The sequence below is a fragment of the Gossypium arboreum genome, chromosome 9, assembly GCF_025698485.1.
Source record: "Gossypium arboreum isolate Shixiya-1 chromosome 9, ASM2569848v2, whole genome shotgun sequence".
Classification (NCBI taxonomy): Eukaryota; Viridiplantae; Streptophyta; class Magnoliopsida; order Malvales; family Malvaceae; genus Gossypium; species Gossypium arboreum.
Window position 1 is genome coordinate 89259835 of NC_069078.1, and position 24319 is coordinate 89284153.

Sequence of the window (24319 nt, forward strand, 5' to 3'; positions counted from 1 at the left end):
TTTTCGCTAACGAATGGCTTCAGCAATTTGTATATTTATCATAATATTATTTAAAATAATATAAAATATTTTGTATAAGTTTTTCTATAAAATTATTAAGCTTATTGTCTATTGAAGGATTCTCTTTATGATGATTAGGTATATTCGCGAATTAAAAGGAAAGATAAAAATAAAATACCTACTTACGCTTATTTTATTGATTTTGTTGTACTTTTTACCAACTTAGTTGGTGAAACGATTCTAAGGAGCTGGAATGGGCCCGGCTCCTTAAAATTAAAAATTATCGTTAATAAATATAAAATTATATTTTGATCTTTTAAAATTATAAAATTTTAATTTAATTATTTAAAATTTATAAAATTAGACTATAAAAAATTAAAATTTTATTTAGCCTCTCCTAAAAATTTATTCTAGCTTCACCTTCTTGAGTTGACATAAATTTTATTAATTTTGTCCTATATTTGATACATTTTATTGACAACAAATATTATATTTAAATAACTATAATAAAAATTAAATCATTACAAATAATTGAAAGATATTTAAATGTAAAAAAAAAACAAAACAGAAGGCATCCATTATAAAACTTAAATTAAATTAAATTAGAATAAAAACCTAACATAACTTAAGTATAGTTACTCCAAAGGTTTGTTAGTTAAAAAGTAAACAACAGTTATGATTATGTTTTAGTCATTTAATTTTAATATATAATAAAATAATTATTGAATAATTTAAATATTTTTATTTAAGTCACTCGATTTGATATGGTATATTTGTTTATATTACCAAGATCAATTAAAACTTTCATATAGTTCAAAACTTTTCTCATGAAATAAGTTTTAACATTACGAATCTATAAATCAAATCCAAATAACATTTTTCTCCAATTGTCAAATTATTACTTAGAGTTCATTAGCTAAATTTTATAAAATTAATTAACATCCCGATAACTTAAATTAAAATTTCAAATAATTAAGTAATTAAATGAAATCTTTAGAAACTATTTTTTTCAAATGAAATGATGAAAACATGAACCTACCGATAATTTTATTACCCTGAATGCAAGTTAATAATTTAAGGACAATTACAACAAGATTTGACCCTTTTTTTCGATTCAAAGCTGAATTAATAGCCTCTTGTTAGTGTAGCGTGTGTTTATTGGTGTTGGACCAATACAAGTGATCTGGCATATTGCATGGGTGCCACGTAATGCAAAGACAGATCAATCTAACGGCTACTGTGAGAAAATAGATAATTACAGTTTGGTAAATCTTAATCCAAGGTTAGGGATAGGGTTGGCTTGCATTTATGGGCTTTAAAATCTAATTAATTGTAGCGTTAAACAACAAGTACCAATAAGATAATCCTAATCCTATAAGGTAAGGTGCATGCTAACAGCTAGGTTCAATAAACTTGTCTTTGGAATAGTATTTCGAGTTCTATTTTCTACCAAAAAAGTTGGTTTAATCTGTGTTTTGAATTATTATCTTAATAATAAATATATATTTTTTATTTTAATATTTTATGATTAATGATCAAGAAACTTTAAAAAATGACCACATTGCTATCTGACTCACCTACCAATCAGATTTTAATTAATTAGTGATATTTAAAAATGTTATAATTAATATAACATTGAGTTTTTGTTTTTAGTGAAAGTAACATATAAAAATTAAAATACGAGAAAACAAAAGAAAACGGTAAGTATTTTCATAATTAAAAAGAAAAACAAAACTTAAATCTGCACAACCTTATTTTAATAAATTTATCATGAAAATCGTAAATAATGATTTTCCCAAAGTGCCACTATCAGCAAGCCTGTACGAGCCAGTCAGCCACTATTTGTCTGAATCTCATCCCCCTTCTCCCAAGCACGTGCCCCCTTACAAAATGCCACGTCATGTTATCATGACTAATGAATGATGATGATGGTGATAAAATCCCCGCTTCCTCTTCTTCATTAGCTTCAGATCTTAATGCTGTCCTAACTAAAATCCGAAGCATCCAAAAAAAAAAAAATCTCCATTCTTTGAAACCCAGTTTCACTAATCCAATGGGGGAGGTGATGTTATCATTTAATTACTTAAAAAACTATTCTTTTTCCTAATTTGTTTATAATTTGTTCATCGGGGTTCTTTTTTTGTTTGATTTGCAGGAAGAGAAGAAAACAGTAGAGAAGAAGGAAATGGAAGAGAAAAAGGTTGAAGATGAAAAGAAAGGGGAGGAAAAGGCAGCAACAGAGGAGAAGAAAGAAGAAAAGAAAGCTGAAGAAGCGAAAGAAGAATCTCCTGTTGTTCCTCAAGAGATTGTTTTGAAGGTTTACATGCATTGCGAAGGCTGTGCTCGTAAAGTCCGTAGATGTCTCAGTGGATTTCCAGGTTTCTAAAAAACACCCAACTTTTTTTTTTTTCTGAAGGAATGGAATGGAATGAATGAATGAGATGATTTCTTTTAATGGGATTTTGTAGGAGTTGAAGATGTAATGACGGATTGCAAGACTCACAAAGTGGTGGTGAAAGGGGAGAAAGCGGATCCTTTGAAAGTTCTTGAAAGAGTTCAAAGGAAGAGTCACCGGAAAGTTGAACTTCTCTCGCCGATACCTAAGCCTCCGGCTCCGGAGGAAGAGAAAACAGAGGATAAAGAGAAGTCTAAGCCTGAAGACAAGAAAGAAGAGGTTGCTTGCTTTAATCACTTAAAGTTTCATTTTTTTTTTCAACATTTCTTGGTTTGATAAGGTTTGGATTTTTCTATCTGGGACTGAAATTTTTGCAGCCTCCGGCGGCGGTTGTCACGGTGGTGTTGAAGGTTTACATGCATTGTGAAGCTTGTGCAATGGAAATCAGGAAACGTATTCAAAGAATGAAAGGTTTCTTTTTTTTTTTTTTTCCTCTCATAATGTATTGATTTGTTCATTAATATACTAATGATTTTGAATCAAATCTCACCAACCGTTTACCCGAACTCAATTAAACAAAAACAATGTTTTGTAGGGGTGGAATCAGCGGAACCGGATCTAAAGAGCTCAGAGGTGACAGTGAAAGGAGTGTTTGAACCGCCAAAACTGGTGGAGTACGTCTACAAAAGAACCGGGAAGACGGCGGTGATAGTGAAACAAGAGGCGGAGACACCGAAGACGGAAGAAGAAAAAGCCAAAGATGCCAACAAGGACGAGAAAAAAAGTGAAGAAAGTGGCGAAAAAGACAAGAAAGAAGCCGGTGGAGAAGAAAAAGACGACGGCAAAGACAAGAAACAAGAGGGTAACAACAAAGAAGCCCCCGCCGCCGACGCAGCTCCGGCGACTGAAGGCGCTACGGAAGAGACCAAAGTGGCGGTGGAGCTGAAGAAAAATGAACATTATTATAACCCGCCAAGGTATGCCACTGAGTTTAACGCATACCCTCCACAAATGTTCAGCGATGAGAACCCTAATGCTTGCACTGTAATGTAAAAAACTCCAATGGTTAGGGGCATTATTGGAATTGAAAGTATTGGATCTTGCTCTTCATGTGCCCCCTTGTAGAATCTCCGAACCCATAATCTGCAGATGGAACTGTAGAATTTTGCAAAGCTTTTTGTATTTTATTTTTGAAGTATTTATAAAAAGAAATATAAATAATAAGGCATTAATTTCAAGACATTTATACTTTATTTTAAATAATTATTCTGCATGAAAATGTTGTTTTCTACGTTACAAGACAAGAGAAGATGATTGTTTTCGTTAGAATAATTTCAGATAAAGTACAAAACAAGTAACAAATGGAAAAATAATAATATAATAAGGAATTTATGGATTTTGCATCTGAGATTTTGATGGAAAACTCTTCTTTTCTGATACTGAAAGTATTTTTTGAACATATAATTTTTTATTTATGGTATCACCGGAGATTTAAAACTGCATTTTAAATAAACACAATCTTTTATTATATTTAAAATTCATTTATTTTTAATGATAAAGTCCGACAAGTTCATTAATATACTGGAAGTGAGAGGAATGGTGTGGAGACGACGGATTCCCATGACCAAATGGGGTATCCTATTTCTATAATGTAATCATTATTTTTCTGTTTATTTATATAATCAAAGAGAAAGCTTGATTGATTTGATAGACAAAAGTATGTTAATAATTCAAGGAAAGAACAACCCCAAATTTAATGGTTAACTAAGGTGATTGCTTTAGAAAATTAAAAATGAAGATGTAATTTGGAAAAAATGAAAATAAACTGCAAGTTCATTTTTTTATGCATTTAAATAATTGTCATGCCATTGCCATGCCTTGAGTCTCTCCTAACCTTTTCAAAAACGTTTGATCACTCATTTTGCATGAGATTCCACTATTCTCGATTACGATAGGAAAATATAAATACATGAATTATTAAGGAATATAAGTTTTTTTGGAGGTCCACTTATGACTTAAGTTGACTCTTTTGCCTTAAGCATGTGAATTAAAAACAATGGGAAAAAAGTGATGATTTTCCTTCAACTTTTTTTTTTTTGACTGGCTTTTCTTAAAGCACAAAGCTAACTTCTCTTTTTGGCATTTGTTGAGATTCAACAATTCATGATTATTATTTTTTATTAGCAGTAAAGCAAAATAAAATTGCTTTATTAAACATTGAAATTCCTTATATTTCGAGTTTTTAGCACTTGTAAATATCGAACAAAACAAGATGCAACTGTTGTTGTCATGTAATGCTGTTCCAAGACATTAATTTATTGGAATCCAAATATAATTAATTAAGCAAGTTTAAGAGTAAAGAAAAAAAAAAGACCATGGTGATGGGGCTCGACATTGTTTAAATCCTTTGAAGCAGTAAAATCTCAGTTCCCAAAGGCCAATTATTCCTTGTAATAAAATAATTAATTCAAAATGCAATTAAGCTAATTAAAATCTTACTGCTGAAACACTGAGTGACAACAGTTTTATAAATCTTTGTGTAAATATGATTAAGTAATTAATAATAATTCTATATTAATAAATAAATAGTCTCCCTCTATCAAAAACTAGGGGTTTTCTTTTTGGAATTTTATTTTTATTAGGTTTATTGGTTTAGCTAGTTTTTAGTATAAAAAAGGATTTAAAAAATTCTTTAAAATTCTTAAAAGCAAATTACTAATTTTATTTTATTCTTTTTGGCGATTTTCTAAAACTGATTTAGGGTCCAATAAATACATCTGACAAGAAAAGAAATCCTTTTATAAAAAAAAGTGGGCACAATCTCAGCAACGGTGGAGGTGTGGTGGTGGTTGCATGTAAAAAGCTTTTGTTACGCATTTTCATGCAATTTTTGTTTTTGCTTTTTTTTTTTTTACGGGTTATACTTAATAATGTAATACAAATGAAATATTTTTACAATAATATATTAAATATTATATATTTTAAAATTAATCACATAAATTAAATATTAAATACTAGAAAACAAAGGTAATACAATGTAAGAATTTTAAAAAAAAAAATTAGATCTATCCAAAGCTTCAACAACATGGGTTGGTGGGTGGGTCCCACCATATGGGTCCATAGTATTAACGGGGCTGAGCCCACGTGATCCCATTCCCCTCCCCTTACCATTTTTGCATTTTATTCATCCTCTGTGGACGTGCACTCGATCCGATAGTTTTTACATAATTTAAATATAATATAAAATTTACATACGATTGTGTATTTATTTAACTATATCAGCCCACCCATGGAATTGGTTTATTATTTTTGGTATAAATTATTTAAGTACGAGGCTTCATCTCTCTACTTAATTCTTTACTTCTCCCAATTATTTGTTAATTAAAAAATTTTAAGTTTAAGCCAAATAATTTATTTTAATGTTTAAAAATATAAATTATATTTGATATTTATAAAATTGATTTTTCAAAATATTCTTTAAATAATTTAAATGAATGGAGCTGGATAACCCACACTGGTCTGTGAGTACTTGGAAACAATCCACTTAGAATCAAATATTATTTAGAGATAATTGTCAATCATGTCCGATCGCATGTTTGCTCAAAGTCTGGTTCATTGGAAATTTACAATTCATTTACAATAGTTACGGTGTAATTATTTTGTGTTATTGTTATTTTTTATTTGAATGGTTAATTGTTATTATCAAAATAGGTTGGTCGATATAAATTCAGTATTAGTAAGATTAATTTTTCGAGTTTAAGTCATTGAGTATATTAATACAAATCATTTTGAGTTTAAATAAATTTAAAATATTTGTTTAAATAATTTTATATTAAAAATATTTATGGTTCAAATCATTTTCGAGTTGTAATTGAATGGACCAAATTGACTAGTCTAAATTCAGTAATAATCGACAGAGGTGTTACTTGGTTTTCAATTTCAGATCGAAGTACTAGATGATAAAACTCAACAAGTTGTAATCAGAGTTGGTCAAGTTATAATAAGCTTGTATTGAAGCTTACTTATATAACTAAATTTTACTATAATCGAATTGTATTAAATTTGGATGGATTTTTTTTATTAAATTCCATTTTTCTTTGTTGTAAAAAACACTTAATTCTGCAAGTACTAACCACCAAAAGCATAAAAAGGTTTGAGAGATTAGCTTTGATTTGCAATCTGAAAACAAGCAAAAACATTGATTGTAAGACCCAAATTTTGCCCGGGACCCAATAAAACCAAACCCGAATTAAACCTAGCCTATTATTCAGTTACAAGCCCAAACCCAATTTTGGCCCAACCTACTCCACCACCTTTGTTGGCCACCCACCTTGGCCACCAACTCCACCACCCTTGGCCACCTAAACCACCCCAACCACTCCACTTGTAAAATTTGGCTATAAAAGCCATTCAAGACTTTGTTTTTAGTGAGGTGAGTTTTTGGTTTTTTGGAGAATGATTGTTCTTTGTTTTGGAAGAGGTTTTTTTTGTTTTTTGGAGGTTTTTTTTTGTTTTTTGGAAAGAAGGTTGTTTTTGTTTCTTGGAAAGGCTAGTTTTTGGAGATTAATCAAAGATCAAAGCAAAAGAGGTTTCTTTTGTCTATTCTCATCTTTAGTTCTTTGTTTGTTTATTGTTTTCCTTTCAATTTTATTTTGTTTTTTATATACTGAAAGTAAAAATAAAAGTAAGAAGCTTACCCATATTTTCATTACGAAAAAGGTTTTTTTGAGGTCCGGCCATTGTCAGTGTCTGGTGGCGCCGATGTGACCCGTGGGGTCCATGACCAAAAAAAGCCGCACCAACGGCGGATTTAGAAAAGAGGAGAAAGAGAGTTGAGAGCTTTGTTTTATTTTTTATTATTATTTTTACTATTATTTATATTATTATTATTATTTCTCATGTATATATTATTATTTATATTATTATTATATTATATATGCCCTCTCCATATTTATTTATATTATTACTATCATTATTGTTACTTCTATTATTTTTATTTCTAACTACTATTATTATATATATATGTATTATTGTTTGTATTATTATTATTATTATCACCCTATTGTTATTACTTTACTTTTGTATTCTAATATATTATTAATATTACTCATATTTTCATTATTTTTGCTATCACTATTATTATTATATATTAGTGTATATTTTTATGTGTATATATATATATATTTATATATAGTATTGTTTTTTATTACTTTAATTTAATATTTTTATTATATTTGCTTTTTGTATTTCTATATTTATTATTATTATATAGTAGTGTGTATTTCTATTATATACATATATATATATATATTTATATATAGTATTATTGTTTACTTTACTTTAATATTATTCTTATTATCATTATATCCAACCCAATAATAATTCTTTCATAAAAGTAATATTCCGTATTTGGTAATTCGAGACAATCGTGCCCTAACTTATTGGGTTTCGATTTTTCTCCTTTAACCTAAATAACGGAATACTCTTTTAAATCGCGACATGAGTTTTGAAAAATATTTATTCTCGAAGATACGAGGTGTTGTGCCCTAACTTACTGGGTATGACATTTTGTTACCTCGAAATAAGATTTTTGCAAGTAAAGGCAATATTCGGTGTTTGGGAATTCGAGGAAACGTGCCCTAACTTACTGGGTTTCGATTTTCCTCGTTCACCTTAACTAACTGAATAACCTTTTGAAATACACGAATTTTTATATAAAAGACAAGCTCGTTCTCGAAAATTCAAGATGTCGTGTCCTAACTTACCGGATGTGACATTTTATATTGTGAGACGAGAAGGTCCTTAACATTTGAGCATTTTCTTTACAAAGACGGATCGTATTTTAAATTCTTTCAAGTTTTCAAATTTTCGACACTAAGACACTAATTAATCAACTAGGTACCAATTTTGGGCGTATCGAGGGTGCTAATCCTTCCTCGTGCGTAATCGAATCTCGAACTCATTTTCGATTTTCATAGACCAAAATTATCGTTTTAGTAAATCTTAACTTTTATTAAAATGATTAACTTAAGGTGATCCGATCACACCTAAAAAGATTGGTGGCGACTCCTGTTTCCATTTTTTTTTTCTTCTCCAAGTCGATACCCGTTTTTTTCAAAAAATGGTTACGACATTGATCTCTGGGAAAAATGTATTTAACATATTGATGATAGTAACATCCTTTACAAACATGGTAAGCTGATAGTAACATATTGACATAAATTTTAAATCTTGAATTTTATCATTTCAATTAAAATTTTATTTTATTCTTATATAAAATTTTAGTGAATATATAGATTATATATTTTTTTCCACTCATATTATTATATCATATGAAACCACTATATAATATAATTTTACTAAAAATTATTAGTTTAACAAAAATTTTAACCTTAACAAATGATGGTTAAAATATGGCATACTGAACTTATACTCTTCACATATTTAGAATTTAATCTCTATAATTTTAATTTTAAAATTAGTCCATTTATTGTTTAGATTTCCAAATTCAGGTTCAATTATTAACAATTTTATTTATTTTATTAAATTTATCATTGACATTATAAAATAAAAAAATTCACTTGGCAGCAATATAATTAAAAATAATATTGTAATGAATCTAATTTTAATAAAATAATTCTAAAAATATTAAAAATAGAGAAATTAAAATTTTAAAATAAAAATAAGGATTAAATAACAAAATATAGGGAATTATGGCCGTATAAGGATAAGACTTAAGAGTAGAGGCATTAATGTCCTGTTTGGTTTGCTCCATTTTTCACATATCACTTTTGTGTTTTTCCGGTTGAAAATCTCAATCATGCCAAACAGAGCATATAATCATCCAATAAAAATTCCCGGGCATTTAGCGGGAAATGGAAATAGTAGCAGGGCAGGGTGCGGTGTCCTTCAATCAAATTCGAAGGCCAATGGAGGACTCATCTTCTCAGCCCTTCGATCATGATCAAACGGCTCCTGGCGCTTCCAAGTTCCTCTCAGACCTTCCCTCTCGTGGCCACCTCTATTCCACCGTCATCTCCTCCAATCTGGTTTTGCCTTCTTTTTTCCTTTCTTACTTTCAATTTCATCTTTAATCCCGATTGTTATTATTGATTCTCCAATTTTGAACTTTGGTTGCTGAGAAAATGTGAAGATTGATAAGTGTGATATCGTGTGATATTTTACTGAATTCAGCTTAAAACATGGGTTATGGTTAGCTCAAGAAGATAATCTTAAAGTAGGATCCCAGGATTTTAGCAGCGGAATAAATTGATTTAGGGTTCTGAATTGAGGTTTTAGGCTATCTTGAATTAGTTTGTTTCTTGATGAATACTACAAATGTGGTGAAAATTATGTTTGACTAATGGTTGCTAGGGTTTGACGATGGAGAGCAATTGGTTACTTGAGCTAATGAAAATCTAATATCGATCTTTGGAGAACCACACAAAGAGGTTTGAGAGCATATATCCATATAAACCTCATAAGGAAATCGCATACTTTCTTATGTAATACGTTTTGAGACCGAGTTACTGTCAGGCATTTGTATATAGAGATGTGTTCTAAAGTATGATATCTTCCAAATTGCCATTTTCGTTATCTTTAGTAAATTATTTTTGGAGGCCTTAGTTCAGCTTAGGATAATTTCCTGTCGGTTGTGGGTACCAAACACTTGGATGCAACAACAGAATACAATATCATGTTTGCTTGTTGCGCATTCTCTTCCAAGCATGTTGGCCAGGGTTTTGCAATTTAACATTTGACTTGGAAAGTAGAGGTCAAGTATGTATTTGACCTATTGAAAATTCTTTAAGCGTGAAATACGTTATTTCAAGACAGTGTTAGGGTTTGTATATAAAGATGTGATTAAATTGTGATATCTTGGAGTTGCTATTATCAGTTGTCTTTTGTAAAATTCTTAGTTTTGGTTTGGGATAGTTTCCCGTGAGTTTTGGGTACCAAACACTTGAATGTACTAATTAAATTCAGTGTCATGTTTGCCTGTTTAGCATTCTCTTGTAAGCACGCTTTATGATTGTTCCTTTCATAAGTTAAGTAATGAAGGGTTAGGAAATTGCTGTTCTGGCACTGGGGGTCTTATCCTTTATGTTTGGATTTTGGACATGTTATGGTCTTTCTTTAGAATGTCCTGTGCTCCTCGCTTCAGCTTTCATCAATTTCCCCATGTGTTCTGTGTGTCAATGGAGTTTAGATACTTCTGAAAGAATAGCTTTTTGTATTATCTCTCTGTATTTATTTTCTTTAACAATTACCTTAACTCTATCTTGCCACACAAAGGCGTCGCACATCAGAATCCTGGAAGATAGCAAGACAGTGGAGCCCCCTACCCATTTAGCTTCTTTTATTGCCCTGCTTTTGTTTCCATCTATCATTGGAACTCTTTAAGTATTTCATGCTATTTCTCTCAAAGAATCTTCCTGAAACATATAGAAAAATATAACCTATTTTCCAATTCCATTCATATAATAGAATATGCCTATCGAAACAAGCTAAGAAGAGTTTCTTATTTGGTTAAAGAGCGAATCAGCATGGTTAGGCATCTAGAGGGAAATTTGTTAGGTGACTGTGTAGCTTGAATTATTGCAATCATCTACAGTGCTGCAATATTTTGCATATATTGCAAAAATAATCATGAATTACTGCAATTACCTATACTTCTGCGTTGGATCAACATTGTTTTGCTTATTTTGCAGAGTTTTGCCGGGGGAATGCGAGTTTATATTTGTGAGCACATACTTCTCCTCCAGGTAACTGTGAACTTCAACTTATCTTGGACTTTCAATATGTCTTGAGGGAAACATATTCTTTACTTATGTCTTGAATTGGTAATGCACTTTTTAACGTATCAGCGTTTTAATAGTGATTAAATTGCTATTATGATTTGGTTTTAATGTTATATGTTATTGATTTATGGTTTATGCATAAATGTAAGAAAGTAAACATCCAATAGCTGTGTTTGTAGCCTCTTATTTTATAATTTGTACATGCATGCAATTATCTGCTTGTTATCTTGTATAATCCCCAAGAAAATAAGAGGAGTGCGAGAAAACTGCTTCGAGATTTTTTCTTATTCACAAGCTAGACAATTTTACTTTTCCATGCATATCCAGAGAGCCAGCACATAAAGACAGACCAACAAAACATACGCATTAGGTCGCTCATGCTTAATAACAATAAGGTTGGTTCCAGTTCAAAGGATGTGAAAGCTGCTGCTGAGGGTCCTAGAAAGAGGTTTTGATTTTTTATTATATTTAACTTAGCTTGTTACAATTCATTGTATAAATTTGAGTTAATTGTCTTATCACTCTCTTTAATCCTCATTTCAGGATAGGGATCTGAACATCCTTTTGTAGCTTTATTCATGGATCGCATCATGTTATATTTGCATTCCAGTAATATCTAGAGCAAAAGGCATCTTATTGCATGCGGTCAGATTTGATGTCTAGGCTAGATTGTTTTGACCCTGCCAATTTTTTCCCTCAGGGCTGCTGAAAAAGTCATGGATAGCAGCGCTTCAGCAAAGAAAGCCAATACAAAAAATAATTCTCAATCGGGTCAGTCAATAGATGTTCTGTCCTAGTACTACAAATGTATTTGCATCCATGGTTCAATTTATTGGGTCAACATGGTCATGAAACAAGAATGTCACTGAGGTCATATATATATTTGATGTACTAAAGCGAGAATAACAATTTCCCTACAGAATAATAAATAATACTGATGCGTTTTGTTTTATGTATTTTATGTTAGCCTTGGCCCATCCATTGTCCAACATGCGCTTGATTTTTCTTCTATGATATTGATCATATGTTAGAAGTCGGTCACTTTCACTTGTTTTGTTGCTTATCCGTAATCAGACTAAGTTGGATTTATGATAGGTTTGGTTTCATTCTACTGAGAATTATTATCTCGGGTTTCCCCTAACAACTTAAAGACTTGCAGAGGGATCAAGCAGTATTGTAGCCAAGAAGGACTACCATAGTTTTACTGTAGAGAGACTTCGCGCTCTTCTTAAGGAAAGAGGACTTTCGCCCAAAGGAAAGAAGGCATGTTCTTGAGAAACCTTTCTTCGACAGCTTTGCTTCTCCATCACAAGATACTCATTTCAATTAATTTTGTTTTCTTCTGTTACACACGTAAACTTACTTTTTATTTTTGCGGCGCGCTAATGGCTCCCACGCGCCTTACTTACCCTTCCCCCACCCTCTTTTATTAATTACTAACCAAAATTAAACGAAGCATGGCAGGATATAATATATCCCAACAATGAGGAAGATGATGCTGTTGCTGAAGGATCTCGGAAAAATGATGAAGTAAAGGAAGGATTGAAATTCGCTAGTGACGATATAGAGGGGGAAGAGAAGAAAACTCAAGAAGATAATAAAGGGACAGCCCGTGATGATGGCATCATGAAGATAGATGGGAAGAGCTGTAAGTCGATGGTTCATGGAAGAATATCCAAAATGCAGGCAGCAAAAAAATGAAAACAAACTAATGGAAAATAAGTCCAAAAGTAGTCTGATACAGAAGAAAACAAAATTAATTGAAATAAGTACCTTGAGATGGAGAAGCGAAGCTGCCGATACTGATTCTGGATCATTACCAAGATTTCTATTTTTTTTCCACCGTTGATGATTGATGTGTAAATGTTAATTATAAAAAAAAAAATCAATTCGAAAAAAATCAGTGAAATTAGAAAATATTTATGGGGCTGTGTTGTGAAATTAGGAAAATCAGTGAGTCTGTTAGTAATTGCAGAGATGCAAATCAAAGCAAGAGCTAAATGAAAAGATACGAAAAAACTTCAAAATTTTCTCGCCAAACCAAACAAGATGCAACTCTAATGATCAAAGAAGAAGAGACGAGAGGAAAAACAGAATAGAAGAGAGGTATATATAGAGTTGTGTTAGTAAGTGAGATTAGAGAGTGAAACGGTGGGGGATTATTTTGATTTCTGTTATAACAGGTTTCTAAGAAAATTTTGAGCTTTGAAAATGTTTTGATGGGGCTCTCTGTTCTGAAATTTAAATATGAAATGCAAATTGCACGGAAGGAGCATTAACTTTTTTTTTTTATTTTTGTGTTAGTGTTTATTTTTCCCGCTATCCCTAGCTACTAGGCCCCCATCAATATGGTTTTCTTCATATTGCATGGCCATAGCTTTCTTTCATGTTATTTAGTACTCTCATATATATATTAAAAAATTTCAATGGGGTTATGCAATGAAAAATTTTGGTAATTTTTAAATTTTTTTTCACGTTAAATTTTGTAAAGAAAAAATTACATTTTATAATATTTTAACAAAAATATGAAAAGTTAATATGAGTTGATTACAATATAATATAAGTATTACATTTTATGCGTCTAGAATACACATAAAATTAAAATCTTTTAACAAATAAATACTTTTAATGTAATTATATATTCTACTTTTAAAACGAAAATATTTTGAGAAGCGTTTTCCGAATATAATTCAACCTAAACAAACAAAAATTAAAAACAATTATGAAATTAGCTTTAAATTAATAATTGAATCAAATTCTACAAAAAAAACACAAACAAACGGAGATGTAAATGGTGATTTTGATGATAATAAATTACGAAAGTTGAATTATATTCGGAAAAGGATTCTCAAATTATTTTCATTTTTAAAAGTAGAATATATAATTACATTAAAACTCTGGTTCACTCAAAATTTGCAATTTATTTAAGAAACTATGTTTGAAAATTTAAATATAAATATATAAGACCGAAAAATGCTTTGATAATATTTTAATCCATTTACTTTGATGATACAAGTCCCTGACATGGTTTTCCATTAATTCGATGTAATCATATTTGAAATAAATTATTAATTTTTGGATTAAACTCAAAATATTTAAATACAAGGTGGTTGTTCCAGATAATTCCATCTACACATAAAACTGAGTTTCAACTTTTTGACTATCTTACACGCATTATGTACATAATACCAAAAACAAAAGCTACGTGTTGAGTTCCCGACATGCAACATTCCCACGTTGCAAACAGCTAGCTAAGTTCCACACCCTCCCACCCTTTTTTAACCCTACCTCATATATGTCCCCCATTTTCAGGAGAAAGCTATGGATATGATCGATAAGTTCATGCATGCCGTCCTTTCTATTACATTCTTCGTCTTCTTCCTTCACTATCGACTCTTCACGTCCCTTGTCGCCACTGCAAGATCCCTTTTCAAAGAGAATGTGAGTGGAAAAGTCGTACTCATCACTGGAGCATCTTCTGGCATTGGCGAGGTTCCAATTCAAATTCAAATCCACTTTTGTTATTGAGTGTCAGAAGTTGAAATATTTATATTTGTTTTAATTTTCTCAAGCATGTGGCGTATGAGTATGCAAGGAGAGGAGCTTGTTTAGCAGTTGTAGCGAGGAGAGAGCATCGTCTCCGACAAGTGGCTGCCGTTTGTGAGATCATTGGGTCGCCTGAAGCTGTTTACATAGTCGGAGATGTGGCCAAGATGGAGGACTGTCAACAGTTTGTTGAGGCCACTGTTAGCTACTTCGGGCATTGTAAGCAACCAATAAGAAGATTAGATTTTGGGGGTTTTAATTTTTTATTAGTATTTGATGTGGTGGTGACAGTGGATCATTTGGTGACCAATGCTGGGGTTACACCGGTATGCATGTTTAAAGATTATGATGATATAACTAAAGCTTCGCCTGCTATGGTATTCCGCCATCTTCAAATTTGTTTTTTATTCATCACTTAGGTACCTGTTATATTACTATAAATATTGCTTTTGGATATTTGAAATCTATAAAAATTATTTAAAAAAAAAAAACTATTGAAAGCCAGAATAAATTTAGAAAAATATCCTCACATGGTGGGTGAGCTTTAAAACAAAGTTAATATGGTCTTCAATCTAAGATGTATTTGTTTTTACATCATTTTTTTCAACTATATTTGTACACAAAATTTTTTATAATGAAAAAGTTCAATATATTAAATTAACGTAAAAAAATTAAAATACATGGAAATTAGATGATTATGTAAGAGTAAAAATGAAGAAGAAAATTAACGTGGGTGTCTGCCTATTTTGCGACAGGAAATAAACTTTTGGGGATCAGTATACAGCACATATTATGCATATGGGCACTTAAAGAAGAGCAAAGGGAAGATCATAGTCATAGCATCCAGCACTGGATGGTTGTTTGCACCAAGATTGAGCTTCTACAGTGTAAAAAATCTCATCCACTTGCATATTCTTTTCATGTAGATTAAAATTTGAGCAATTTTGGGGTTAATTAGGCAAGCAAAGCAGCAGTGATAAGCTTTTACGAGACATTGAGGTATGAATTTGGGGGTGATATTGGAATTACAATAGTGACTCCGGGACTGATCAAGACGGAGATGACTGATGGAAAATTCCTATCCAAGGAAGCTCGATTACAACTTGATCCTGAAATGCGTGACGTAAGTTAATGTTATTTTTCGTAACTTATATTGGATGGGGTCTATTCAGGGGGTAAACAACATGCTTTGCGCCTAAGTTTTCTGACTTCATCTTCTTCTCGATAGGGTTGAAGCGATCAAACAAGTTGCAAAGTACCGTATGCTATTTTTTTAGGCATTTTTACTATATGAATTAATTTACTTTTTGAATAAAGGGTCCTAGGAAGTGATTTTATGTTATTAAAGTTTAGAAAGGATATAAATAGATTGGTGGTCTGGCAGGTTGAAATCAGTGTAATGCCATTGGAATCAGCATGTGAGTGTGGGAAGGCAATAGTAGCAGGGTCCTGCCGTGGGGACAATTACTTGACGGTACCCCATTGGTACGAGTGGACCAAACTGTGGAAGGTGTTTTGCCCTGGCATCATGGATCGGTGGATAGGCTTCCTATTAATGCCCTGTAATTCCCACAATGAAGTACCCACCAAGAAGTTAACCCATTTTGTTAATGGACTAACCCAGTTTTTGTCTTCCTAAATTCCCCACATCCAATACTATACTGAAGGTACTATTCATAAGTTGCAACCACAACTTCTTTCGAATTTCTCATTCAAGTCTTGGGTTTCATTAAAAACAATAAAATATTCAATAAAAATATTTTTACACTTGGATTTATCCAAGTATCCACATTAATGATTATCATTTGAAAAGCATAATAAACCTTAAATTAAAGACTTCATTTACTAAGGTGGCTTTGAAAGTTTTCACTAGAATGATAATAATTATTCCTCTGCCAAAAAAAAAAAAAAAAACTTAAAAAGAGAGTCAAATGCAGCTGACAGCAAAGGAGCATTTAATCAAAAAAGAAAAAGAAAACACCATTAATGGTGATTATAGATAGGAAAAAAATGAACATTTCTAGGTCATCCTCTGAGCAGCTTCCTTGGCAAGAAGCCTCTCTTTTGCCTTGGTTCTGGCCTGTGATTTGGAGCCCATAACACCACCTCCCCACTTCTTCCTATTCTCTTCATATTTGTCATTGAAGTTTGCCTGTTCCCATTCATATTTACACCATGTTAACCACCATTTCATCTCATTACTATGCTAACATTTATCTTGCAATAAACCAAAACTCATTTCCATGGAATACTCATTGATCTTAAAAGGGTCTCTCCTATTAATTCGAACTAGTTGCAATCAAGGGGTATCCTCAGCTATTGCAATCAAGTTGATGGTAAGGTAGATACTATCACACATGCAATCATGCTCATGCTGAATGAGATCTTCCATAATTTATAATTAGAAAATACAGCAGGTGTAGTAATACCTTGATGGCCTCAAGGACTCTGCTGAACTCCAACTTATCCTCATTCTTAACTGTGGTCAAGCACAAAACGGCAGCAGTTTTCTTGTGAACAATCTGCGGTATTAGGCATTAAACACAAATAAGTAAAACCAACTCTGCAAACTCGATGATCTGCAAAAAAGGGACTGAAAGGAAAAACAATACCGATCCCAAACGAGATTTCCCTTTGACAATGCAGTAAGGGACCTCCATCTTTCTGCATAATGCAGGGAGCCACACTACCAATTCTATGGGATCCACATCATGAGCAATAACAACCAATTGAGCCTTGTTCTGCACAAGCCAGAATAATAAAAACCATTGCTTTTCTTATTTTGAAGTGTATAACACAATGGATAAACTGATGAATATAGAGGGCAACCTGCTCAATAAGGTAGGTAACATGGTTAAGACCGTATTTAACGACAATGGGTTTCTTAGACTCGGCAGATTTTCCTTCGGCTTCAGCCTGTGCTTTTTTCAACAGACGTTCCTTCTTGGCTGCCTTGTCTTCTGGCCTGTACTTGAGAAGCAACTTGAACAAACTTGTTGCTGCAGAAGGACATAAAATAATCTACGTTTAAGCCCCAATCATTATTATAACCAAAATGTATTTTAAAAAAAACCAATCTTAAATTATAGGTTCAGATTAGCTTCTTCCACAACCAATTACTATAACTATCCATGACCTTTTGAATCATTAAGGTTTAAGCACACTTGATAAAACACCATGCTCTTAACAAGAATAAACAATAAAATGGGAAGAAAAAAAAGCTTTGATAAAACCCATTCTCCCCCAATATAAAAACTAACCCGAAATCATAGAAGTAATCAAAGGGCAATGAAAATAACTATTTAGAAATTCATAATTCACTCAAATTACAATTTGTAGAACTAAAGAGCATGAACAAGTTTTAATGCATACCAAGGTTCTTATCAAGAGTCTTGGTGAACTGGTTCAACGCTGGTGGGACCTTCAATCTCTGCTTAAGGATCCTCTTCTTCCTTTGGATTCGAACAACCTTCGGCCACTTCACGAATCGATGCAGATCCTTCTTTGGAGGTAAAGCTCCTCCGATACCGAACTGTTTGGGACGCTTCTCAAACAATGGATTAACAACCTTCTCCTAATATTCAAAATCAAAATAACAGAAAGATAGTGAGACCACATTCAAATTAATTGAGAAGTTTAGGTGATTCAAGAATGTAATGGTGGTAAGTACCGGCTGTTTCTTCTTGGCAGGAGCCACAACCTTTCCACCTCTCTTAGGGCCCTGCCATTCAACAACAAAGTATATAAAAAACACGACGATGAATCCTTTCAAAGGAGCCGATCAATCCATGACTAACTTTAGACCATTTAAATTTATGAACAAGAGATAGGATTCACTTGTTCTAGTTCTATTTAAGGGAACTTGAGATCTACCAGGACAATTTCCAGCAAAGAACACAACACAAAAATCACATCTGTTAGCTAAACTAACAATTAAGCTAAACTTTCAGTGTAATCACTGATCACTACATTACAACAATAGCTTCCATGGATCTGCTCATTAAAATATCATTTTTTTTCGTAGAAACTTAAAAAAGATGAACCAAACAAAGTGTTAATCCCATAACATGGTAGCAGAAATAGGTCAATCAAGTTCATCAGAAAGAGGAAAATAAAAGAACATTTGTGATGACAATTTGAAAAAGGAACAACAAAAAGAAAGAGAAGAACCGACATGAGATTTTAGAATTACCATTTTTTTGAACCTCCTTCTTCCAAGCTTCCCTAATTAAAAATCTAAACGACGGCGGAGGAAAACCCTACAAAGAACAAAGCAGCTAGGGGGGGATATATAAGAACATTGTTCAATGTTTGGGCCACTGTTACAAACTGTGGCCCTCGTGGGACTCTTTACACATTTTGTAATTTTTTAAAAAATATATTTAAAATTGTATTTTTCATTTTTTTTTGGATAAGTGTATTTTTATAATTTTTAATTTATATACTCGCTATTTATATAACCCAACACTTGGATTTATCCAAGTCTCCTCATTAATGATTATCATTTGAAAAGCATAATAAAGCTTAAATTATAAACTTCATTTACTAAGGTGGCTTTGAAAGTTTTCACTAGAATGACAATAATTATTCCTCTGCCAAAAAAAAATAATAATAATAAAATAAAAAAAGAGAGTCAAATGCAGCTGATAGCAAAGGAGCATTTAATCAAAAAAGAAAAAGAAAACACCATTAATAGTGATTATAGAAAAGGTTCATACCTTTTTAGCTTGGCTCTTTTTTCTTTTTATTATTCATTGCTTACTACTATTGGCATTTATATGTCTTATAAGATTCGAATCCCTTTCACTTATATAAAAAAAGGTGATATAGTGGAGTTTAAAGCGAGTCTCAAGATCATCTCTGAATCCTTGTGTCAAATGCAGGCAGCGATAGGAAACCCAAGATCATAGGGGGCTATATAAGAACATGAATAATGTTTGGGCCACTGTTACAAACTGTGGGCCTCATAGGACTCTTTCCACATATTGCAATTTTTTAAAAAATATTTAAAATTGTATTTTGCATTTTTTTTTTGGATAAGTGTATTTTGAGATTTTCATATTTATATAAATTTTGATATATTTTGTACTAATTTTTGAAATGTCCAGGGTCAATAAATTTGTTTTAGTATTATTATGTAACAAGGGTAATTGAGTTGATGTCAATAGTTACATATTACTAATTTAGGAGAATTTTTTTCCTTTTTGAGTTGGTAATGATATGCAAGTAAGAAGAAATTTACTCGGTTTAAAGATTTATATTAGATGCACTTATTGTGGGTACAAATAGTATTGAAAGTCAAATTTGATAAAATCTTTGGATACCGATTGAAGTTGTTAGTTGTATTAAAACACATGAATCAAAATGTATAAATCAAATCTTACCATCACTTTGGATTGGATTGAATTGTGAGCACATTGATCTATGTGATAGTTCGTTTTAGATTTGAGCTAACTTTTAATGTCTAATATAATGGATAGTTTAAATTAATATATAATTTAATGGATAGATTGATGAAAGTACATTTTGAAGAATCTTTTTAAAGTTTTTGGTTGTAAACTAGTAATTTTAAAATTTAGAACATAGCTGAGGACTTCTTGTGGGTTAGACTTGAATATTTTTTTTCAAGAAATATTTGGATCTAAAACTTTAGCAGCGCACTTCAATGACTGGTTCCATAGTGTTGTGGTTAGCACTCTGGACTTTGAATCCAGCGACCTGGGGTCGACTCCCGGTGGGACCTATTTAATCATTTTGAATTAGGTTTTGCTGAAATATCTTTGAACAGTTGTGGGTTTCATCTGCCTTCTACAATGCCATATGAGAGCATTTTAGTAGTGATCCCAAATGATTTTGGCCCTTACATGAAAACCATTCTTTTCAGAGATGAACATAAATTCATATCGATTCTTGTAAAGGTAAGGATTAATTAAGTGATGCTTTAAGTAATGAAAAGTAATAAGCCCTTTCATATATTTCAATAAAAGCAATTCGAATCCAAAGGTCTATTCAATTATTTTAAAAGCTCTTGTAAAAAATCTGATGTTGCTTTTAGTAGTTTAAGCATGCACAGATTTCTTTTTATTCAATTGCTTATATCATCATATATGAGGAAAAAAGAGGCTATGAGGCGCCTTTTTGGAGGCTATTGGATATAGATAAGATGGATTGAAGTGCAAGTCACCATGATATTGGGTTTAAACCTTGCTTCAAATCCTACACTTTACTACACCACCACCAATGCAAGGCATATTATCACAAACACTAAAGTTAGACCCGCAAGAAGCATCATAAACATAAATTGGCATCAAAGCTAGAAACCGAAAGTATTTCCACATTTCATAGACAGCCATACATACCATATTAAAGCATGAACATCAACTACAAAATATCTACCCTGTGGCCAGTTCCTTAGTTCCTATTTACCTGGCCATGTGTACCACAAAAACCACCTTCATACAAAATGCCTGCTGTCTTCCATTTGTTTCCTAAAGTTTACTCAAAAAGACCCATAAAATCCTGCCAGCAACAGCAACCCTATCAATCATCAAAACGGACCCCATTTCTTCTCTGCAACTTCCAAAATACTAACACAGATTAGCTTCTCTTCTTCCTCATCATCACCATCCTTTCCCACTTGGAGCAACTCGTCAACATCATTAACTCCAGCATGATTCTCTCTTGAAGCACCAGAAGCCGTACTAGGATGGACCGGTTCTTGCTCAACTCTTTCACCATCGCAAACGCTCCCCTTCACTAATGAAGGCAAATTGGTTTCCTTAATCTCCGCTTCCTCATCACCCTTCACCCTTGGATTGGCCCATGAAGGCAGTACACGTTTCCCCAAATTCCTTCCTTCATGGCTGCTAACCCTAACCCTAACGCTTCCTTCCCCAACTTCAAATCCATGATTTTGCAGATTTTGAATCTCTGTTTCCGGCGCACCTTCAGGAGATGCATCAGAGTTCTTGAACCACTCCAGCAATTCCTCGGTGTCGGTGTCGCTCATAGCCGGAGATTCAATAGTCTTTGCTTTCAATCTTTTCGAAACTCCATTCTCTTCTTCTTCCATAACCCTCTTACTCTTCCTGCCGCTATTCGCCACAGCTTCACAATCAACGATCACTGGATCATCGTTGTTGTTGCAGTTATCAGAGGAGGCGTTAGTCGACCTGGACTCAGGAGGGGTGTGGAAGACTTCTTCATCTTCGGAAATGTCAAGAGCAGGTAATGTCACGACGTCGGTGGAGTTGACCTGATTTTGGAAGGCGGCGTCGGAGCCGGAGCCGGAGTCGGAGTCAGAGTCAGAGTCGGAGTCGGAGAGCCCAAAATACGGACCGTATTCTACGGTGGTTATGTCAGAGGGGGAGGAATATCGGCATTCCTCGAGTATCCAAGCAAAAGGATCGGGTTCCATTCCCTCAACTATTTTGAAAAACAACTAGTGAAGTGAAGCACGAATGCCTTTTCCGGCTGAATATATAAACATATAAAAACAACTAGGGAAGTGAAGCGCCACGAACCGTTTATAAAATAAATAAAAGGTAAACTGTATCAACAGCTCAGGATACTTAACAAAAAAGTTATTAGGTTTTAATTCAATCTCTCACCTTTTTAAAAATAATAAAATAATTACCATTAACCCTTTTCCGTTACAAACGTAATGTAACTACCGTTTTTTGTTACAAACTTAACGGAAGTGTCATTTTTCATCCCCTTAGCACTACTCTCACATCCCTCTCCCTCTTTCCCACCATCCCCTTTACTTTGATTCTCTCTCCCTCCCCCCTCTTCCCCACCATGTTGCACCAAACTGGGGAACCACATCTTCACATTTGGTAAGCACAAAATCAAGCCTAGCAAGTTTGGGTGTTGCATATTGTTCAACTTCCTTAATTCCCATCACAAAACCAAGAAAAGAAAAGCTCAAAAAATAACCAGGCTACCTTGTTGCAGTCACCAAATTCGAATAAAATGTCAGATTAGTCTCCCATAATTCTCTAAATTTCATGGGCGCATATTTAGTGTTTATCTTCACTTTTTAATTCATTCCTTCATCCCTCTTTAGAGGAAATGTAATCTACAAAAAATCTCTCAAGTATGAACATTCTCTCAAGTATGAACATTCTTTCTTAGTCATTTTTCTTATAACCCCACAATGGAGCTTTGGACTCTTACACAAGCAGAATTTCATTCTTTTCCTATGGCACATCCTCAGCTCATAAAATTTCATTTGAACTTTGCAACTAAAATCTCCAAACCGAAGTCCAAGTTCTAACCACTATTTGGATTCAGGGTAGATTTTTTCCCTTTACTAGTATGCAGAAGTTATCATATTGTTAAATTTTGTAACTTTGATTTAAACCCATAATCCTAATCCTTCATAGGTTTGTACGAATTCAAACATCAATCATTTTAGGCATCAACACAACAAAACTAAACAATGGAAAAAAAAAAGGCAAAGATAAAGAGCTTTGAGATATACCGTGAAAACGATGCCAAAAGCCAACAAATCCTGAACAAGGAAGCCGAGAACATCCCACTTGGGACCTTTCCATAAATCTGGCTGAATGCCCGGAAGATCCGGGAATGACTTACCATCAACCAAAATCTCAGACGAACTCTCACCAACGTCCTCTAATCTAATTCCAACAGCAATGTTTGATTCTTCAATCTTCGCCATCCTTTCAGGCTCCTGCTCCTCATCTTGTTCTTTTGTGGTGAGACTGCTTTTCTTGTTCTTGCTGTCGAAACATCCAGTTTCGGAAGAGAACTTTTTGGCAACGGAGGTCTCAAGTGGATGGTGGGGAAGAGGGAGAGGGATGGGAGAGCAATGATAGGGGATGGAAAATGGCAGGTCCATTAAGTCTATAACAGAAAACGGTGGCTCTGTTACGTCTGTAACGAAAAATGGTTAGTGGTGACTGTTTTGTTATTTTTCGAAAATTAAGTGACTGAATTGAAACCTAAATGACTGTTTTGTCAGCTACCCCAAAGTTGAATGACTGTTGGTGAAATTTACCCCAAATAAAATCAAACCAATATAAAATGGTAAAATAACTATGAAGGCCCCGTAATAGGTGCCGGATTAAATTTTACCTTTTCTACCAAAAAGATATTATACTTAAATTAAAGAGTAAATTGATATTTTTATTAGAAATTTCATTTATCTTTACTATTAAAACTTAGTCTTTGTACTTCAACATAAGATAAAAAATTAATTTTCTCTTTAATTTAAGTTATGTAATTAGATTTCTAATACAATGATCTCTATAAAATTTTACCATATAAAATGTAAGCTGACTAATAATTAGAATAAGTCTAATTAAAATTCATACATTGCAATTCAGCCTTTGTCAAAATATCAAAAATCCATTTGAGTTTATTTTACTTATCTTTATACTTTATACTTTAATTAATTATTGCATTCAAGAGTCTTGTAAATTCCATTTTAATCAATTTAATTTTTATTGATTGAAGGGATAAAATTTTGCATTTTTAATTTATAAATAAAATAACAAAAGACTTGAATAAAATCTTTAGGAGGATAGTGAGAAGTTAGGAGTAAAAATATAAA

At 32.6% G+C, this 24319-nt stretch overlaps 4 protein-coding genes, 1 non-coding gene and 1 pseudogene across 8 annotated transcripts; 4 read left to right on the top strand and 2 right to left on the bottom strand.

Moving 5' to 3' along the window:
• Positions 1-1882: 1882 nt before the first annotated feature.
• LOC108454328 (heavy metal-associated isoprenylated plant protein 7-like) lies at positions 1883-3635 on the top strand. The gene is made up of 5 exons (XM_017752743.2): positions 1883-2062; positions 2156-2378; positions 2469-2674; positions 2773-2866; positions 2991-3635. The coding sequence occupies exons 1-5, from the start codon at positions 1916-1918 to the stop codon at positions 3446-3448; spliced, it is 1128 nt and encodes a 375-aa protein (XP_017608232.1). The 5' UTR covers positions 1883-1915; the 3' UTR covers positions 3449-3635.
• Positions 3636-9232: 5597 nt separating this feature from the next.
• On the top strand, positions 9233-13115 carry LOC108456675 (uncharacterized; annotated as a pseudogene).
• Positions 13116-14488: 1373 nt separating this feature from the next.
• LOC108456673 (11-beta-hydroxysteroid dehydrogenase-like 6) lies at positions 14489-16422 on the top strand. 4 transcript variants are annotated; one of them, XM_017755249.2, is made up of 6 exons: positions 14489-14688; positions 14769-14961; positions 15034-15119; positions 15498-15629; positions 15701-15865; positions 16127-16422. In XM_017755249.2, exons 1-6 carry the CDS (start codon positions 14518-14520, stop codon positions 16379-16381), a joined length of 1002 nt encoding a protein of 333 aa, XP_017610738.2. In that variant the 5' UTR covers positions 14489-14517; the 3' UTR covers positions 16382-16422. The 4 variants fall into 4 exon arrangements, with proteins under 4 accessions (XP_017610738.2, XP_052874753.1, XP_052874751.1 ...); XM_053018793.1 differs by adding an exon at positions 15971-15997 and having other exon boundaries at positions 14769-15119; positions 16127-16253; XM_053018791.1 differs by having other exon boundaries at positions 14769-15119.
• A 138-nt stretch (positions 16423-16560) lies between these two features.
• On the bottom strand, positions 16561-19086 carry LOC108456674 (60S ribosomal protein L7a-2-like). Its single transcript, XM_017755252.2, has 7 exons — positions 18935-19086; positions 18413-18463; positions 18115-18316; positions 17572-17741; positions 17355-17483; positions 17172-17264; positions 16561-16894 (listed from the first exon to the last, which is right to left on the bottom strand). Exons 1-7 carry the CDS (start codon positions 18935-18937, stop codon positions 16763-16765), a joined length of 780 nt encoding a protein of 259 aa, XP_017610741.1. The 5' UTR covers positions 18938-19086; the 3' UTR covers positions 16561-16762.
• Positions 19087-20413: 1327 nt separating this feature from the next.
• On the top strand, positions 20414-20485 carry TRNAQ-UUG (transfer RNA glutamine (anticodon UUG)). The gene has a single exon. It is a non-coding gene; the product is annotated as a tRNA-Gln (tRNA).
• Positions 20486-21012: 527 nt separating this feature from the next.
• LOC128280583 (uncharacterized) lies at positions 21013-23588 on the bottom strand. Its single transcript, XM_053018794.1, has 2 exons — positions 23228-23588; positions 21013-22167 (listed from the first exon to the last, which is right to left on the bottom strand). The coding sequence occupies exons 1-2, from the start codon at positions 23298-23300 to the stop codon at positions 21290-21292; spliced, it is 951 nt and encodes a 316-aa protein (XP_052874754.1). The 5' UTR covers positions 23301-23588; the 3' UTR covers positions 21013-21289.
• Positions 23589-24319: the final 731 nt, after the last annotated feature.

Bases quoted from the DNA above. Each gene is read 5' to 3' on its own strand.
- LOC108456673 (XM_053018791.1), top strand. From the start codon at position 14,518: ATGGATATGATCGATAAGTTCATGCATGCCGTCCTTTCTATTACATTC. The intron at 14,689-14,768 runs GTTCCAATTCAA...AATTTTCTCAAG, and splicing joins CATCTTCTGGCATTGGCGAG to CATGTGGCGTATGAGTATGC. The intron at 15,866-16,126 runs GTAAGTTAATGT...GTGGTCTGGCAG, and splicing joins TTGATCCTGAAATGCGTGAC to GTTGAAATCAGTGTAATGCC.
- LOC128280583 (XM_053018794.1), bottom strand. From the start codon at position 23,300: ATGGAAAGGTCCCAAGTGGGATGTTCTCGGCTTCCTTGTTCAGGATTT. The intron at 22,168-23,227 runs GTATATCTCAAA...TTTTCAAAATAG, and splicing joins CTTTTGGCATCGTTTTCACG to TTGAGGGAATGGAACCCGAT.
- LOC108454328 (XM_017752743.2), top strand. From the start codon at position 1,916: ATGAATGATGATGATGGTGATAAAATCCCCGCTTCCTCTTCTTCATTA. The intron at 2,063-2,155 runs GTGATGTTATCA...TTTGATTTGCAG, and splicing joins TCACTAATCCAATGGGGGAG to GAAGAGAAGAAAACAGTAGA. The intron at 2,379-2,468 runs GTTTCTAAAAAA...GGGATTTTGTAG, and splicing joins ATGTCTCAGTGGATTTCCAG to GAGTTGAAGATGTAATGACG.
- LOC108456674 (XM_017755252.2), bottom strand. The intron at 18,317-18,412 runs GTACTTACCACC...TTTGAATATTAG, and splicing joins CTGCCAAGAAGAAACAGCCG to GAGAAGGTTGTTAATCCATT. The intron at 17,484-17,571 runs GTTGCCCTCTAT...TGGCTTGTGCAG, and splicing joins TTACCTACCTTATTGAGCAG to AACAAGGCTCAATTGGTTGT.